The sequence below is a fragment of the Osmerus mordax genome, chromosome 28, assembly GCF_038355195.1.
Source record: "Osmerus mordax isolate fOsmMor3 chromosome 28, fOsmMor3.pri, whole genome shotgun sequence".
Classification (NCBI taxonomy): Eukaryota; Metazoa; Chordata; class Actinopteri; order Osmeriformes; family Osmeridae; genus Osmerus; species Osmerus mordax.
Window position 1 is genome coordinate 5504584 of NC_090077.1, and position 15301 is coordinate 5519884.

At 44.9% G+C, this 15301-nt stretch overlaps 1 protein-coding gene across 1 annotated transcript; it reads right to left on the minus strand.

The window, feature by feature from the left end:
* Positions 1 to 2330: 2330 nt before the first annotated feature.
* On the minus strand, positions 2331 to 9440 carry LOC136938027 (GDNF family receptor alpha-2-like). Its single transcript, XM_067231234.1, has 4 exons — positions 9325 to 9440; positions 8497 to 8637; positions 6026 to 6189; positions 2331 to 2475 (listed from the first exon to the last, which is right to left on the minus strand). The coding sequence occupies exons 1-4, from the start codon at positions 9413 to 9415 to the stop codon at positions 2332 to 2334; spliced, it is 540 nt and encodes a 179-aa protein (XP_067087335.1). The 5' UTR covers positions 9416 to 9440; the 3' UTR covers position 2331.
* Positions 9441 to 15301: the final 5861 nt, after the last annotated feature.

Here is a 15301-nt window from a genome sequence, read left to right on the forward strand (position 1 = left end):
CCCGAAACCCCTCCATGGCTCATGCAAGATTGAATGGAAACAAACTGGACTCCAGCGATACTCTTTTTTAAAAATTGCACCCCCAGCACATTTCTGTTTTGAGATACCTCACTCAACTCACGCACACACTCTTTCCCCCCCCCCCCCTTTCGTCTCTCTCTCTCTCTCTCTCTCTCTCTCTCTCTCTCTCTCTCTCTCTCTCTCTCTCTCTCTCTCTCTCTCTCTGTCTCTCTCTCTCTTTCTCTCTCTCTCTCTCTCTCTCACTCACTTTCTCTCCCCCCCTCTTCCCCCTCTTCCCCCTTTCTCTCAATCACTTATAAACTCATACACAGTGGTAACCGTGGCATCCTGCCTGTAAGTATTCTGTGGCCCTCACCTCAAAGCAATTCCGCCGCGCTTCATTCTCTCTCTTCTCAAGGAACGCACCGAACGTCGCCTCTTTCCCAAGCTGCCCTCCACTCCTAATGTGGTCATGTGTGACATGTTATATCCCGGTTGCATTTCTCAATTGTTATAACTGTGTTGTTCGGATTCTTGTGCATAAATTAGCTTAAGCATATGAGAAATGCTGATCCTTGCCTTTTTCCTCTCATGCTCAGTTGCACTCTGAGCGGGGTGGGGGGGGGGGGAGGGGGGGAATTTTGATGAGTATATTTACATTTACTACACGTCAAAACTCTTAATTTATATTGGTGCTTTTGATCGCCTCCACAGGGGGCCACAGCCAACGTTGGAATCATTCACTCGACTTCATGATGTCATCTGGAAACTCAGCAACAAATCGACCAATCGCAAAGGTAGATTCATTGGGAGAAGGGTGGACAAGGTGGCCTGTTAGTGTGGTGGTGTGTTCCCTCGCTATAAACTGGAGGTACTTTCCTGCTGTCAACACCTCTGTAGTTGCAGAGTCAATGTAAACAATAGAGTTGGAGTCAGCGACGTGTACTATATTTATGTAGTCTCACACAGAGCCTGATCAAGCATGAAAACAGTCAAGAGACCCACTCTGCTGAGTCCTATTTCAGTCTGGAAAACTCAGTGTCAGGAAAAAGTAAACTTCTGAAAGAATTGATCATAGCTGGTTTGCTTCGAGGTTTAAAGGTTTAAAGTTGAAATGCAGGCTTTTCGCAACTAGAGTTAAAATATATATCCTGTTGTATAAACAGTTAGTTGGGAAAACTAATATAGGTGGATGGAGGAGAGAAGGTAGATGTGTGTTGTTTACTGTACAAAGCACACCATGATACAACACAGGATGTTACTTTCCAAGCAGACGGAGTTCATTTAATCTCATCTCTGTGTACATTCTTTTTAAATATTTTCAAACCTTTATAGACAAATATATACGCAGATAATGAAGGATTTTCCACAGTATTCACTGGCATCTCCCCTTTTTAATAAACAGGTCAACTCTACGCCCTTAAATCTTCCCTCTATGTGCCCACTTCAGAGATATAACATATTCTCCAATTACGGTAGGTAACATTGGTTCAAAGGAAAAGAGAATTTATATAATATATACACAGCCAGAAATATACATACATATGGGGTGCATTTTGACAGTCACCCACTATTGACAACATCTCAAATGAGAAATCACTTAACGGCATCACCAATTTCTTTTATCTATGTCTGCAGAAAAAATGGAGTACCCAAACCAAAGAGCTGTACTGTTTAAAATGGTCACTGTTAGAATGGTCACTATACCGACACTTACACACACCGAGTAGAGTTTTGATTTTACACTTTTGAGAGGACAAAAAATAACAAGTCAATCTTCTGGATCAGCCAGATACAGAAACATAACATTTGACGTATCGTCCATCAAAGAGGAGTAAGTCAAGAACTGTTTCAAGACGAAAAAGTGTGACGAACAACTAAACTCTCTTCTCTCTCTCCCCCGCCCCTTCCGCCCATGTCTTTCAGTCATTCTCTCGCTCCGTCTCTCCCCGGTATCAAGGCGGAAGACGAATAGTCTTCGTTGTCTTGATACTTTTGGGGTCCTTTTGGTTTTTGTCTCAGTAACGACAGACAGTAACATTCACAGCGGCCGGTCTCTACGGCTGTAGGTCACAGCTCCTTATGACGGGTCCATTAAAGCCAAGTCTTCAGAGGTCCTCAAAACCCTCCCAAATGATACATCAAATGAATAATGATTGAGTTTATGTCTCAGATTGTGTATTTTTCCTCATATTTTCCCTCATAAATACCATGTGGATGCCCAGACACGTTGAAAATAACAAGCTTGCGGTGAGCTCTTTCCCTTCTGGGCCAGCTTGTTGAAGGACGACCCTTACACCCCCCCCCCCCCCCCCCCCCCCCCCGGCCGTTTTATAGGGCGAGCAGGGCAGGGGCCTGAGCGAGGGCCAGGGTCAGGCTGACCACCAGGACCCAAGGGTCGGCGCTGGGCCAGGCTGAGCTGTCCTCAGGTGGGCCCTCAGGGCTGCGCAGGTCCTCGTAATCACCCCCGTTATCCTGCAGAGACAAACACGGAAATGGTCAGAGGCTTTTAGGCCAGTTAGAAGGTGTTGAGGCATCAAATGTTTTGATAAAAGCACCAGGTTGCCGGTTGTGGTTGTGTTGTATACTTGCTACTCGTGGTGACGACAGTGTTGTTGATTGTGTGTTAGGCGCTTTAGAAATCGATAATTATTTGCAGCCTGACAAACATGAAACATTTTTGTCAAACATGAAACATTTTTGTCAGTACAATCTTTGTTGTAGAAAATGACTGTACAACCATTAATAACATTTTTTACATTGAACAGCATTAAAGCAGGTACCGTGCACATATCATCCCGCCAACGATCTGCTTCAGGCTGTTTGATAGTGTTTGGTAGTGTCAAAAACACAATTTAGTAGAAATTTCCATTCAGTCAAAATGACCATAGAAAACAGCAGAGGCACTCAAATACTGAAGAGCACATTAGGAGAGGAGTGGTAGTAGAGCATATCACTCTGGCTATTGCAGCCATGTACTGCCAAGAGCAGTACTGTTATGCCCTACACTGCCCTTATTATGGGGTTTCCATGAAATTGTTAGCATTGAATGTTGTTTTTGTATGTCTATATACTGTATATATTGTATCTGATTCTTGCAACACCATGCAAACCATTTGGCTACATATAACTGCAGGCTCCTCAATTTCTTGAGGCACCATTTCCCCATACACAGCATTACAGAGAGCATCAACAGAAACATGAAACATCCTCTCTTCCATTCATTTCCTCATCTACACCAGTGTAGCCTTTGGAGACATAACACTTTGGTCCATTTCCCTTTACACAGAGAAACATCCACTCAAATATTACCTACCAGCTACTCATTTTCTTGGGTTTATATAGGATGGTGTGAAATGAAATGCAAAAAAACGGGGGTTTGTCATATTAGCTTTTGATATTTGTATTTTTTTCTTTGTTTGCAAAAATTCAAGTTTGTGAGGAAATGCTGTTGAGGCAAAGTTTTTCATGTGCGACTGAAGGCTGAAATGGTTAAATGACAGTTGCCAAAAAAGCAATCGGTTGCTTGACAATGCAGCAAACATATCCGCAACTAAAAGCCAATTAATTAGCAGGTGCAGTGATGTGTGGCAGCAGCCTGTTGACACGAGTCCAGATCTCTGTCCACAGCCAATATCCACACATGCAAGCACACACACACGGAACCACAGAACCATACATAAACATAAACAAAGATTGAGAGAGTGAGCTAGAGAAAGAGAAAGAGAGAGGCTAAGAGAAAGGATGGCGGTTTGGGGAGGGGGGGGGGGGGGGTAGACAGGGAGAAAGAGAGGGCGTGAGGATGGACAGAGGCAGAGGAAGCAATATCCCGTTATTATTAGGGATAGCAGTGCTGTACTTTGATGTAGTGTATCACAGGGTTAGTTACACTAAACAGACAGGGGATACTTTTTATTATAGATTAGTGCTTGATCAAACGTTAACAGCTGAGCTTCCCTGAGCTGATTATTGACCAACCCAGGGTTTGCTTCTGTACAGGCTGTCCGCAATCAATTATGTCAATTGAACTGAAAATACACAGCACCAATAGAATGGTTCTCTTACAGTAAGCAAACCTCTGGGACTAAATCTCTTATTAAATAGCCTGCTCACATAAGGCATGAACCCTCTAAATTACAAAATATACACCGTGTTATTCCATTAGATTAGCATTGGGAAAACACGCTAGGATCAGATAGGCAGAGCTATTCAAATCTATTTCCTGCCGAAAAATTTGACCCATATGGACACTATCTGTACAGCCCCACACCTAGAGAAGAATAAAGCTAATGTAGTCGGTTTATAATTTCCTTAGGCACTTGTAAATAGGCAGACCACATTACAATAGACCAAAGAGGCCTGTTTTGATATATATACATACATACATCTACACTGACAGTGATATTAGTTCAATTATCTCCAAGCACAACATGGAGTTCAGCTAAAAATGAACAATGGCTGACTGATATAACTGTAATATCCTAATCATAGGAAACATAAGTATAAGTTAACTAGATAACTACTGAAGCACAGCAACATTGACTGGAACAGGATTTAAAGTTGAGAAGTCTCTGTCAATGTTTGGAGATCTCTGAGGACCTAATTTATCTTAAGCAACACTTCAGTTGAGTTAGTTACTGTATGTCACGTGTTATGCCCACAGCATGTGAGTCTGTTGGCTCCATGGCGAACGACTTTGACACTTCATGCTTACTGGACACCAGCGTGTGGATGGGTGGTCTTCAGTGGCTATCATGAGGATTCACAGGGCCAGACAAACAGACAGTCCTCTGCCAAAACGACTCATACCGACATTCCCCCAATTAATCTACGATGGAAGTTTGACAAGTTTTAATTGCCAGCCATGGTTGCAGGAGAAAGAGGGGCCGCCCAAAATGTCCCCACCGGCTCCCTCTCTAATTATAAACTTCCTGCTTGAGTAATCACACGTCTTATTGTTTCCTAATTACCATTTTTACAATAAATTAAGCATCGCGCAGCAGCAAGGGAGGCACAGAACGGTGCATCAATACTGACATACACAGAGAACCTTTGGAGAAAGCAATTCCAATGTTGCCCACCCCCCCCCCCCCATCTCCCCCTCCATCCCCCCCCCCCCCACCCCACCCCACCCCACCACCCACCGTTATTGTTATCGGTGAGGCTTGTTCATTAATTCTCACCCCTCGCACCATTTTTAAGGTATTAATTTGCTGTCTTTACCACAAAGAGCCTCTACGTGCGCATGGGCCGTCGGAGGAAAGAGAGAGAGAAAGACGGCCAATTAATTGGGTTTGAAAGCCTAAATTGGTCCGCTTTCAACATCTTAATGCGTGTCGTTCCAAAATAAACAACAGTTTTTTTTACGTTTCTTTTGTCTCGAACGCAACACGGCGACGACAATGCCTGTACAATAATCATAGCGATGACAACAGTGAGCATGGTATCTGGTGCTGGGTGATGATGGACTGTGGTGCCTAATTCAGTCAAGTTTGGTAACTGGGTCTCAGAGATAGGTCAAAAACACAATTAGTCTTGCACTGGAAGGATGCACTTTTGTATTTATTTGTACAACATAGCAGTGTCCTCAGTGGGAAAACAAAATCAAGATCTACTGTAGCAAACAATAGTGTAGCAAACAATTTTCTTGCGTGAAAAAAAAATGCTCATTTTTCTCAGACCCAAAGTCTTCCAGAAGACAGTTTTTTTTAACTGTTTTAAATGCATTGGGATCTCAAGGCTAGGATATTCAGTGCATTTAATCCAGATTAAAACGGTCCCTGTTCCCTGTTCCTTATAATGGACTGAGAGACAATATTTCAAGCAAATGTCATCATCCTGGCTGCAGTATAGGATGGGTTACCATGGAGAATGGATTTCGATGCACTGTATGTGGCTAAGCTTTGACTTTCCACCCACAAATCATTGTTCCCTATAACTGTAGTTACAGTATCACACAACCAATATTGTTCTTTCCATCCCCCAAAAGTGTGTACCCAATCGACCTGGAGGTCTTCCTGCCTACCTTGTCTTCCTTGTCTCCTGGCGGCATATCGATGGGGCTATAGGTGGGCTCGGAAGTTTCCGGCGTGGCCTCTGAGGCAGGCCTTGTGGTCGGGGTGGATTGGACAGGGTCAGCTTTGTGGGACATGCTGTCTACTCCATATCCGAAGGCCTGAATGGCATTTCCTGTGGGGACGGAGGACATATACAGTCATTCGTTTGAGCTGTCTCTCACAGTAGCAGAAGCAGCCGGTTTACAGAGAGCTCTAAGTTAGTTCTTGGTCTTCTGCCCAGCAGTATTTGTGTGAGTGGATCTGCCTTCGCTTTGTGGGATAGCTTGGAGCTACTGGATTTGCTTATTAATTGTAAAACTTACGAGCTCACCACAATTTTCTCTCGATCCTTTCAATATTCTATTCTAGCTTTTTTTTTTTTTTTTTTTAAGGAATGAAAGCAAATACTGTTTGAATCTCAGAGCACTAGGAGAATGCAATGAATGCACATTCATCCACAGACACTTTTGTCCGTGTCCTTGACTCGAAATAACCCTGTTAAAAACCTTTTATACGGAGAAACCAAATTTATCTCAATTTGCAGCAACAGGTTTGACCAAATTGTGGCGTAATGTCTGCACTCAAGTTGATGAGGCCTGTTTGCTTGCCACTGAGTATACGCCACAAGCGTGCAAATCTGTGGCATCTTTTTAAAAGCAAATAAATGAGCTCCACAGAGAGAGACCGAGAGAGAGAGAGTGCAGGCCGCCAGAGCACTCCATAGAGGGAAGGGGGTGGGGGGGAGGTGGGCGAGGGGGTCGAGGGGGAGGAGACGGGGTGACAAATCCATCTGCAGTCAGCTCTGCGGATGGGGGGGGATAAACCAGGACAGAGCACCTTTTTACTTTGGCCTGCCGTCCATTTGATACACAGTGCTTGTTTCTTTCTGCTCCTGCAGAAAAGACGGCAAACCGTGTAATTGCTTGGCAACCACCTCCATTATAAGGTCATCGCGCAGAGATGACTTTGAATAGATTTATGTGACTGATCAGATTCCGACCCTTCTCAAACAAAGGAGAAATGACATTTTTCTCCCTCCACAAAGGACAAATGAGAGGGAGGGGAACCACACAGGCATAATCGGCACACACTGACACACTTACACACTTACTTCGCACTTGCACACACCACCCACTGCAGTTGACCGGTTCAGATCCATAATTTCGTGCGTTGGGTTCCGGATGAAGAATAATATAAAACGTGTCGACGTGTTTTCGCTCGTGTTTGTGAGTCGTGTCTCATAGCTTCATATGTGTATCTTAAATGCTCACACTGCTACAAAGTTCCCTGTCAAGTACTATTGAGAAAAGTCGTTATACGCATCTGTTTGTTTCGGAGGTGATATAACTAACATCACCCTCAGAGGTGCAGCAGTAAACTAATAAATCATCAAGTTGGCTAGAGGGCTCCCATAGTGAATGCTTTACTGCACCCAAATGTTCCAGCCAGTGATTAAGCTCATTGCCGACAACGATTGCATTTTTAATGACTTCAGATACGTTTTTAACCCATGGGCATATCCCAGGCCATTGCCTGCAGGGTGCCAAGACTAAATATGATTGGCCTATTCTCACATTGTAATGCAGCTTTTGCGTTGTATTTCTGTGGGTTGCTGTCTTCACCCCCCCCCCCCCCACGCTAGTAAAAAGGAAAGCCACATCTGTAGCAGTTTATCTCCAGTTCCCCCTGACTGCAAACAGGAGAGGCTGCATTTTGTGTTCTTTTTCAAGACGCCTCTTCGTGTCTCATCCCTCATCTTGCGGACTCAGCTAAAACGGCATCCCCGGCAATCTATTGAAATGGTCGAAGAGCATTACCTACACAATGGAACATGTTAAAGGCAATGGTGCCTTGTAGTGCTGATGACACGGCTACACACTTTGTCGCAATTCCGTGAAGCGCCTGATATTTCACTACTAAATCATGTTGCGTGGCTGTTTTAGTTGAGGCCCAAATGTTCCTTCCTTTCGTGAGCGTGTCGTCTCAAATGCGTCATCGCTCGGTTGTTTTCTTAGAGAAGGCTGAAGAGTAACTTACGTGGAACAGAGCATAAAGACAACATGAACATTTTGTTGTTACCGGACTGTTAAAAGATACCAGTCATATACAATGAATTCTGCCGAATTTGTAGAATCTCCTCGTCCTCTTATCTTGTATAGACCTTGAGAAGAAAGTCAACTTGATCCATCGGAGATCTGAGATCTGCCACTCATGTGTATCTAGCATGCTGCACAGCTATGTCTCCAGAGTGCCACCGACAGAGAGTTTGTGAACGCGAGGATGAAAACGCACCCGTCCCCACTCGATTTTCAGGGTGAAATCAAGTTGCTCGAGTGCCACAACAGTGTGGCTAACATGAAAAGAACCGGAGAGATCCCATAGGACGACATCCTAACGCGAGCGAGGGAATTGAACTTTGTGTTTCGTTTTATTTACTCACTCAGGCAGGTGTTGTCTGTGAAGTCCCGAAGGAAGTTCTCGCACTCCCCTTCCTGGTTGCCACTTCCTGCGCAGGTGCACCATGGGGACACAGTCCAGTTGCTGTAGCTTCCGTCCACGTAATTAGGGGTTGCATCCGTTCCTACAGAGAAGGGGATTCAGACACATTACCTAACAATATCAGGGCACTAATGGATAATAATGGACTACATTTACTATAAACAGAAAACCTACCGAGGTCTATAACGACGTTCCCTGTGACTTTGTGGCCCCAGACTTGATATAGGGACTGTGGTGTGTGATGCTAATGCTTGTTTTACATGTGAAGAGTCCATCCAGATTTGCTGACAGGCATATGGTGCACTTTTAATATTTAAAACGAGGTTATGAGGAATATTTCTAACAGGTATCAAGGACGGTCGGTGAATTATGCATTCCGAAAACCTGCATTACAGCCTGTCAGCTTGTACTGCAGTCAGTCAGTCTGGTCAGATATAAAGCTGTACTCAGGCAGATTGCAGCGGTCCGGAACGCGTCCTAAGTTCACGAAGAGCAGTCAGCATCCTGTTGTTCTCTATTCAGCGCCCTCGCTCGAGCCTGCCGGCCAGCTGTCCTCCGAGCACGGGAGACGTGTCCGTGTTCCCCACCATCGCCTTCCCCCAAACAGCTCCACATGTAGGTGGAAGTATCGACCGCAAGTTGGATCCCAAATACTCCCCCCCCTGTCCTCCTCCTCTCTTCCCGCCCCCTCCCTGTCGACCCCCCCCACCCCCCACCCGCCTCCCCTCCACCTCCACGCCCCGGCCCCCTCCCCTCCATCTGTAGTCACCTATGAGGCCAGTGTAGGAGGCCAGGCAGGCCTGGTAGTTGTCCTCGTTGGGGCAGCTGCTCACTGTGTGCTGAGTCACCAGGCAGTTCATGTGGAAATCAGCCAGTCTAGACCTGCACAGCACAAAAACAAGCCACGGAACTGTAGAAGACAACTACACGCACACACGGACACGTACCGGCACACACTGACACACGTGTGAACCGTTACACACGCGAACACAAACGCATGCGGACATGCACATGCCCAGCACACACTCTGACGCACGCTAGCACGCACGCACATGCACACACATCCCACACACATCCCACACACGAATGAAAATGCACATAGTGCACACTCACTCAAAGGGCAATTTTTGGCAAGATTATGTCTTTGGAGCAGCTGCCGGTTGTGACTGGAATGAAAGTAGCCAAAAATGTCCAACATCTGTTTCTAGGTTACAACAACAGGTGTTACACATAACCACCAACACGGTGATGTCTAAAAGTTGGTGAGGCATTTTCTTGTGTTTCACGCTCTGCAGCACTTGAGATGGATATATTCACATAGCCGTTAGGATCAATATATTTCCGCAATAATACTGCTCTGGCAGGTTTTCGGGCTTATCCTGACCATCTCAAGCATTGCTCGGTTTCTCAATCAAAGGAACTGATAAAAAAAGAGTGTTTTTGGTTGTTTTTGTTGTTCATGTGTGTTTCTGATAAGAACAGCTTTAAGTCTCTTCATGCCTTGGGGACAGGCATCGCTAATCCACTTAAGTAGGTTTATTGGAGGAGCGTGTGCAGAGCTGTCCTGTCTTTACACATCACTGCTGCCCACTGGAAGGGAGTGATTCACCTCCAACCCCTCTCTCCCCTCCCTCTCTCTCTCTCCATCCCTCTTTCATTCTCCCTCTCCCTGTTTCTCGCTCCCTCTCACTCCCTCCCTCTCCCTTTCCCTCTCCCTCCCTCTTTCTCCCCCTCTCTCTCCTTCCGTCTCCCTCCCTATCTCCCTCTCTCTCCGTCCCCCCCTTCCTCTCTCTCTCCCCCTCCCACTCTCTCACGCCTTCCATAGTCATGACTTATTCATGCTGACCCTCCGTGACCCCGGTGCCCAGACGGAAGGTCTGAGGTACCTCCAGGCCAGAAGCCTGACTGAGTACGCCTGTCTCAACATATGATGATGAACTAGTCAGGCTTCCTGGCTACAGGCCTTGCTACACTACAGTGTGCAGTCAAAGAGACACACAGAAAACTCCTGTGCACTGGTTATCATACATTATTTCGGAATTGTTTTGTGTTTTTATTTGGTTTTCGGTTGGGGAGTTGGCTGGGGGGGAGGGGGGGGGGGGGAATGCGGGGAGTTGTTGAGATGTTTTGTAAAGTAACATCGGCCTCTGTTGTGCCTGTTGTGCTGGCTCTGTGACCACAGAGTGTAGGATCAGAATAGAAGTGTGCTTGTTATCCAGCTCGATCCCTCGCTGCCAGATTGTGAATGAGGAGTTGCAGTGGCTGGGGATTTGTCTGAAGGAAAGTGATGAGGTAACACTCTGCAGGCTGAATGCAGCGAGCAGCGTGCCAGCTCCTTGGCCAGGCTTACAGCCAGCCTCCAGCTCCACGCTCCGCATTCTAGCCACAGACCCAGTGTCAGCTCATAGCCCCAGCTCCTAGTCCCAGCCCAAGCACCTAGCCCCAGGCCCAGAACCTATCCTCAGCCCCAGATCCAGCTCCTAGCCCCAGCATTAGCCTGTAGCTCAGGAGAGGGTAAGAGGGTAAAGAGCGTGCCCATGCTGAGTGTGATGCACACTACACATCCCTTAGAGCCCAATTTACTAGAAGGACATGCAGGGAGTACAGTACCATGACGTGGTCTGCGTGCCATGATGTACAACCTGTCAAAGTCACAGGCAAACCTTCCTCTCAAACAAGTGGGTTGTGTTGAGGTCAGTAGGTAAATAGAGTACTTTGCATTGAAAGCATCCTAGGTTAAGATCATATTTTGAAATGTGCTTTTGGAATAAACATTATTCAGTTTGAGACAGAGTGAGACGGAGTGTGCGTGTGAGAGTGTGTGTGTGTGTGAGTGTGTGTGTGTGTGTGCCTGATGACAGACATGCATGAGTTGTTCACTTGCACAATTGCGTGTACCATGCAAACAAAATGGAATCCAGATGGATGCAAAATTTATTAGTTTGCCCTATCATTAACCCCAGAAACTACACACTGGCAACCCAACCTGCAGCAACTTTGACTGTATAGGAATCTTACAAATTCCTATGTTGATTTATACATGTTTCATGACCCTATATGTTTCATATTTGAGTTCAGGGACTTCACCAATTCAACATTTTGTCCATATGCAATATCAAATGAACGTCAACTGGACAGAAGGCTGAAATTTTGTCCATATGCAATATCGAATGAATGGGCAGTGTCCAGAAGGCTGACGTTTTGTCCAGATGCAATACCAAATGAATGGGCAGTGTCCAGAAGGCTGACGGTTTGTCCCGGCTCCCAGCCCCAGATGCAATTCCATTGAATGAAATTAAGTGCTACTGACAATTTAAGTATGCAAAAGGAAGATTTGACAAACACGAACGTGAGATGTCAAACTGTGCTGTGGGCATTCGGTTAAGGCATACAATGTATTCCCTTTCAGCAGTTAGATAGATTATGTTGGACATTCTCTCCAACAGAGGGGAGGCAAGGATGTTGTGGAGGCTGTTGATTACTTCACTAGATGGCTCGGAAGGTTTTCAGACGAGGTTTACGTAACAGAAAGAAAAACAAACTGTTCACCAAAATCAAATCAAAAATGCTGAGAATAAATGTTCATAACAAACGGATAGAAAAATGCTTGAAATGTGTTAAGGTTTGTACAGCCAAAGGTCTTTTTAAAGGTAGTGAAATGGTACGTTCTCTGAGTTAACAGTTTGAAATACTGTTATTTGTTTGTTGAAACCGGTTTCTTTAGGAGTGAATGGGAAAACAAAGTGCAGTTGATGTTACATTCGATATGTAACCAGCAGAGAAACCTTGACGGGTGTTTCTCACTAACCAAGCTCCTGCTCTTGCTGCTTGCATTCTCACGGTCAACCTCCATTATTGAGGACATTGTTACCATAAGTAAGTAAACGTAGCTAAACTGTCACATGATGGGTGAATTGGTGTTGCATTGTGTGTTTCATCAGACGAACAAAGTTACAGAAATGCTCAGATCGGGAGAATTAGTCACGAATCATGAACAGCAATGCACTATTTATCAGAGCAACTGTTCATACAGCTCAGACTTCTAAACCCTCGGCTAACAGTGAGAAATAGGTTACTTCATGAATGAAAGCATGTTCAGTAAAGGACCACATTCAAAACAGGATTTTGGGTCATGTGCCTGTTTTAGAAAGAAGAGATACTGGTATACGCATAGACATAATAAAGAGGGTGTGTGTGTGTGTGTGTGAGTGCGGGGGGGGGACGTCTATTCTTTATTATGTCTGCAATGACGCAGTAGGTGTCCGTTATCACCCGATAATGGACATCCCTGCAGCCAATCAGAATCGAGTATTCACCCAGACCATGGTATAATATCTCTTGTAATCTCTACAAGTCCCCCACTTGCTCCTCCTACCGTCCCCAACACACGCAAACAGGCATTACAGTAGTACTGTCAACAAAGAACACAGAAGAAACGGGGTAAAACCCCTCTGGTGTGCTGGATCCAGCCTTGAAAACACCACACGTATTTACCCTGGTATATGGGTTTAGGTCATCGACCTTCCACTGCCACTCAGAGAAAAATTCTTCAATTTGGTTGAGAAAAGGGCTGTATGGTGGAAGGCAGCACTTACAGTAAAAATTGCTGGTTGATGTTGAACTATTCTTGTATACGGACACCAAGGTGAAAGCTGACATTGTCTTGAACCACCATTAGAAACAAGTGTGAACAATTTTGAGTCATTGTGTTTTACAGATGAGTAGTGTTGTAGTTGTGTTTACTGTTTGCCGCCTGTGTTTACCATTTTGCAGCACAAGTGCATCACGTCACAGTGCAAAATGTTTTTCGTGAATGAGAATGTTTAGCGTTTTGCCAAAAGAGTGTCTTATTCGACAAATGGGTGTAGGCCACTGAAGATTTGATTCGGAGAATGGGGTTTAGTGTTTTAGAAATTGTGAAAAACTGTATGTTTCCGTCCAGGACTCGGGGATAAAGGACAGATTGATAAGGAGGTGGAGGACGGCTTAAGACACAACTGTAACTCCATGTTCTACAGTATATGCACTTTTCACAAATCACAGGGTCTGTTGGAGGGTTTTTGAGGACGACCGTTGCACACACCGACACTTTGAACGAGGGCTTTTCCCCGAGTTGGGAAGAGAACAGACAAGAGCATCGCAATTCTTTTTCGAGAAAAACCTCTCAGACAATGACAGTCTAAACACAGTAATTTAAAGTTTAGAGAGTTGTCCAGAGTGTTTGGACAACAGTGTTCCACCGTCGACAAGCTGCGCGTTTCATGGCTTCCACGGATTTTCCATTATACCTAGCCGCGGAGCTGGATGGTGAAATTACAGGCTGTCGGTGACACAGAGTTTTATGGTCATTTCAGACACTCAGGCCCTGCAAAGGGGCGAGGGGGATCTCCTGTAGAGGTAGACTATGTCTGACGCTCTAAACATTTAGTCATTTAGCAGACGCTCTTATCCAGAGCGAACACAGTGATTGGATCAGAGTCGAGTTCCAAGTTGGTTTCACTCAAACAGAAAACTAATGGCTTCTTTTACATAGGAATCGAATTGCTTCCTATGGATTTGCGAACAGTGGCTCAAATCAGATGTCTGGAAGCAATTTTCTCATAAAAGAGAAGAGAGAAATGTGTCATAGCTATCATACTTCGAAGTCAAATGCTTGGAAGTGCTTTGGGTAAACAGTGCTTCATGGAAGAAAATAAAAAGGGTTTCACTTCCTGCCGCATTAGAAGATACTCGAGATTACAAATTCTGTTCCATTTGACATGATTGCCATGCTTGATCTTGTTCCTTATTTAAAGGAATCTGTCATTATGGGCAATCGCAAAGCCAAATTTCCAAGCCTTCAATCAAAGAAAATTCAGAGACGATCGCAGACCCTGATACAATGACTTGGGAATTTATGAAAGAGCAAAATAAAACAAAAGCGTTCCAAGGAAGGCCTCTCCTCTGAATTGCCTCTCCCTCATTGTCAAGTCATGAAACGGCAGTCACGAGCTGATGGCGAGCGCTTTCTTCTTCTTTGCTTCTGTCCCCCGATCGGTGTCAAATGCTACGTCGATTAAACGATGTGGAAAAAAAACGTTGATTTGGTCAATTGTTCACTCTGCTTGTTTTTCATATTCCTTCACATTTCATACCGCAAGTATCTGCAGAGTCTAGTCTAAAACTCCCCCTCATCTGCTGTGGCTTTAAACACTGACTACAGAATCTACCTCCAAGCAAAACGTCAACTTAACAGACGGATCTCTGCTGGGATTTCGGAGAGAGCCACGAATCTCAAAAAGACCAACAATTCCTCACACACTTGTCAATGGCCCAAGATACAGATCTTTTTAGATGTCTTCCAGACTGCTTTCGTTACCTCTGGATTAAAGGAAATTTCCGTCATCCAATCAGTGTCTGTGTCCGGTCTCAATGTGGCTCTGCGATTGTCCTTCGAAGGAGGTTCAAAAGGGTCAATTTATTTGGGAACACAAGGCTATTTCATTCCTTGCTCGTTGAGGCCAACACAAGACTTAGTAAAAGGGCACTTTGGCTCAACGTATTAATTCAAATCTGAGGAGTTTATTTAGTTAAGTCTGTCTGTGCAGGAAAAACCCAACAACATTCACCCACCGACCAGAGTAACAAGGCCACCGATTTTAGTAGACTTCATTTAAATAATCATTTTTAATTTACCACTCTTCGCATCTGATTAAACATTTCCTTGTTTGGTGACCAGGAAATCAAAGGCAATTCAATGTGTTTTG